Here is a 2,907-nt window from a genome sequence, read left to right as displayed (position 1 = left end):
TGGTCAGTGAAGGTGCACCAGTGACATGAACGGCTTGAAATGGTTAGCTTTGTTGGTCTGCATATCCTGTTTGTACATCTACTACTAGTATATGTGTGGTTGCCAGCTATCAAGGGTGCAGTGTAGTACAACTGACTAACTGAGTTGGAAGTTAGAACTTTCTGACAGATATTGATAGTCCAGGTGGCGGGGAGCCAAGCAGGTCGTACCACATATCGTAACGTCTTTGTTATGGGCAAACGCCATGTGAATGTGGAGGTGTTGCAAAATGGAAGAAAATCAAATGATGTGAAAGTGCTTTGCAATGCGTATCAAATGGTACTAGTATTTCGATGTCACCAACGAAACCTCTAAAAAATCAAAATAATTACTAGAATGTTTTGATTGGTTAGCCAAGTTGAAGAAACATGGCATGCGACGAACATGCGCTCACCGGCGTGCGGCGGGGAAGCCGTAGGAAGGCGCGTAGCAGTCAAAGTCCCCGGACCTGGCGGCGCAGGCGACGGCGTCGGCGGCGAACTCCCCACCCCGGCGGAAGCAGGCGTGCGCGGAGGCGTCGCCAACGCCGAGGGAGACGAGGCCCTTGTCCTTGCCGGCTGCCGCGAGCAGCTCGCCGACGACTCCCCTGATGGACGCCTTCCCCTCCGACGACAGCGCCGGGTGGCACCTCACCGCCGCCTTGCACGCGCACGCGCAGCCTCCAAGCCGCTCATGCGCCGCAATCTGAAGAACCAAGAAACAGGAAATGAGGCATGCACATTAACTGCAGTTCGCACTTCACAGCGGGGGTTGGTGAGGGAGGTGGTACCTGGGCAGTCGGCGCCATGAGAGCAGACTCTGCACACAAACAGAAAGAGAGAGAGAGAGAGAGAGGAAACGAATGGAAGAGAACAAGAGATGAGATCTAGGCGTACGTGAGGGTTCTGTCGTCGCTAGTCACGGGGCGTACGGGGCGTATTTGTAGCGGTTCCGTGGCTCACAGACGCACAAGTGATGGTCAGAACCAGCAAGCGTTTCGGAGTTTGTTGGCTAGCTCCTTCCGCGCCGGACTTTCACTGCAGCCAAGGACTCTGTTGGAGAGAGACGCGGACGCACGCCGTGGAAGCGAGAGAGGGAGAGATTTACAAGCAGAGGCATGTATGGATGCAAAAGCCAAGAGCGATACGTGTGTCGTGTCACAAGATAAAGCTCACACCGCAGGATTTTTTGAGAGGAAAGGCATGCCCAACTTTATAAATAAAGACATAAGGCAGGTAGCAACAACATCACAGAAAAGTATCAAACACATCCAAGCTCCAACGATGGGTGAGACGACGAAGGATAAAGTCAGGTACATGGCTCCCACGCCAGTACACGGCACGCAGGCCGGAAGAGAAAGATCCAACTAAAGCTAAAGCATTTGGCCCAAAAGAAGCAATCAAGCATCCTGCTCTTGTGCGCATAACTGAGTCGCCGTCGTCCGGATTTTGTAGATCAGCATAGAGAGCGCCTCTTGGTCGTCGACCTTAGTCAATGATTTCCACTGCTGCAGGAAAGCACACGATTAAATAAGCAGTCAGCCGGTTTAGCCGAAAACACGTGCTCGATAGTAAATTTGTTCCTAGTTGTCCACAGGGACCAACATATAGCCCCCAAGCCCACCCAAAAGATGCGCCTAGAAACACCGGAAAGGTTGGAAGCCAAGCCGCGCAACTCGGCAAAGGAGGCAGGGCCCCAAGAGACACGAAGCCAGTCCCGCACACAACTCCAAATAAGCTTAGCCAGGTGACAGTGAAAAAAAAATGATCCGAGTCTTCCACATCACCGCAAAGGGCACAGAACTGGGAGCCCGGCCCATTTCTCTTACGAATTTGATCAGCCGAGGGCAACCGGCCTTGGAAAGCTTGCCATAAGAAAATTTTAATCCTAGGGGGAATACGGGCCTTCCAAATATGGGAAAAATGATTGGTAGGCGAGCCACCAATGAGCTTATAATAAAGAGACTTAACAAAAAAACGCCCAGAGGCAGAAAGCGGCCAAAGCACCGAATCCCTGACCGTCGAGAGCGTAGGGAAGAGGGTAGTAAGACGTTGCCAATCTTCAAACTCTACAGGCGACAGAGAGCGGCGAAAGGCCAGGTTCCCCCCCCGGGATGCAAGCTTCGCAATAGAAATATTAGGGTCAGAGCAGAAAGAGAAAAGGGTAGGGAAGGTCACCGAGAGAGGTGAATCTCCACACCACCAATCAAGCCAAAACATAATCGAGGATCCGTACCCGACAACAAACTTAACGAAAGATTGAAAAATAGGTCTAACTTTGACCAGAGACATCCAGAACTGAGAGCCACCACGCGGCAGAGCAAACATCGGGCTCGAGGACGGAAAATATTTACCCTTAAGGATCGACAACCAAAGGGGTTGACCCTCAGCGCTCATAATCTTCCACCACCATTTAATCATCAAGCATTGATTCATGATGGAAGTATTAAGAATTCCTAACCCCCCAAGGTTTTTGGGCCTGCACATCAATTTCCATTTGACGAAGCGAAATTTGCGACGATTGTCCGCAACATTCCAGTAAAACGCCCCACGGTGTTTGTCAAAATCAGCATGAATCCCAGCCGACAGGAGATAGAAGCCCATAAGGAACATGGGGAGGGAGGAAAGGCAAGCATTAATTAGAGCCATTTTACCAGCATTCATATTATATCTACCCCGCCAGGGGAGGACCCTGTTCCCCACCTTTGTGACTACCGAGGCAAAATCTTTGGCATGAAGCACATCCGGGGAAATAGGCAAACCCAAGTACTTGAACGGATAGGAGCCCAGCTTACAGTTAAGAAGGTGGGCCACTCGCGCGGCTTCCGATTCGTCCACACTAGTCACAACCACTTCGCTCTTGGCGAAGTTAATCTTAAGCCCCGACATC

The 2,907-nt window shown here is 51.2% G+C and overlaps 1 protein-coding gene across 1 annotated transcript in view; it reads right to left on the bottom strand.

The window, feature by feature from the left end:
- LOC123085991 (nicotianamine aminotransferase 1) overlaps nucleotides 1–1,115 on the bottom strand; it is a 3,353-nt gene extending 2,238 nt beyond the window's left edge. The window contains exons 1-2 of the mRNA XM_044507693.1: nucleotides 809–1,115; nucleotides 434–723 (exon numbers count right to left, since the gene is read on the bottom strand). Coding sequence (XP_044363628.1) covers nucleotides 434–723; nucleotides 809–826 — 308 coding nt within the window. The 5' untranslated portion in view covers nucleotides 827–1,115. The remainder of the gene's footprint in view (nucleotides 1–433; nucleotides 724–808) is intronic.
- Nucleotides 1,116–2,907: the final 1,792 nt, after the last annotated feature.

The sequence above is a fragment of the Triticum aestivum genome, chromosome 4A, assembly GCF_018294505.1.
Source record: "Triticum aestivum cultivar Chinese Spring chromosome 4A, IWGSC CS RefSeq v2.1, whole genome shotgun sequence".
In the NCBI taxonomy this organism is placed as follows: Eukaryota; Viridiplantae; Streptophyta; class Magnoliopsida; order Poales; family Poaceae; genus Triticum; species Triticum aestivum.
This window is presented reverse-complemented; position numbering and strand designations above follow the sequence as displayed.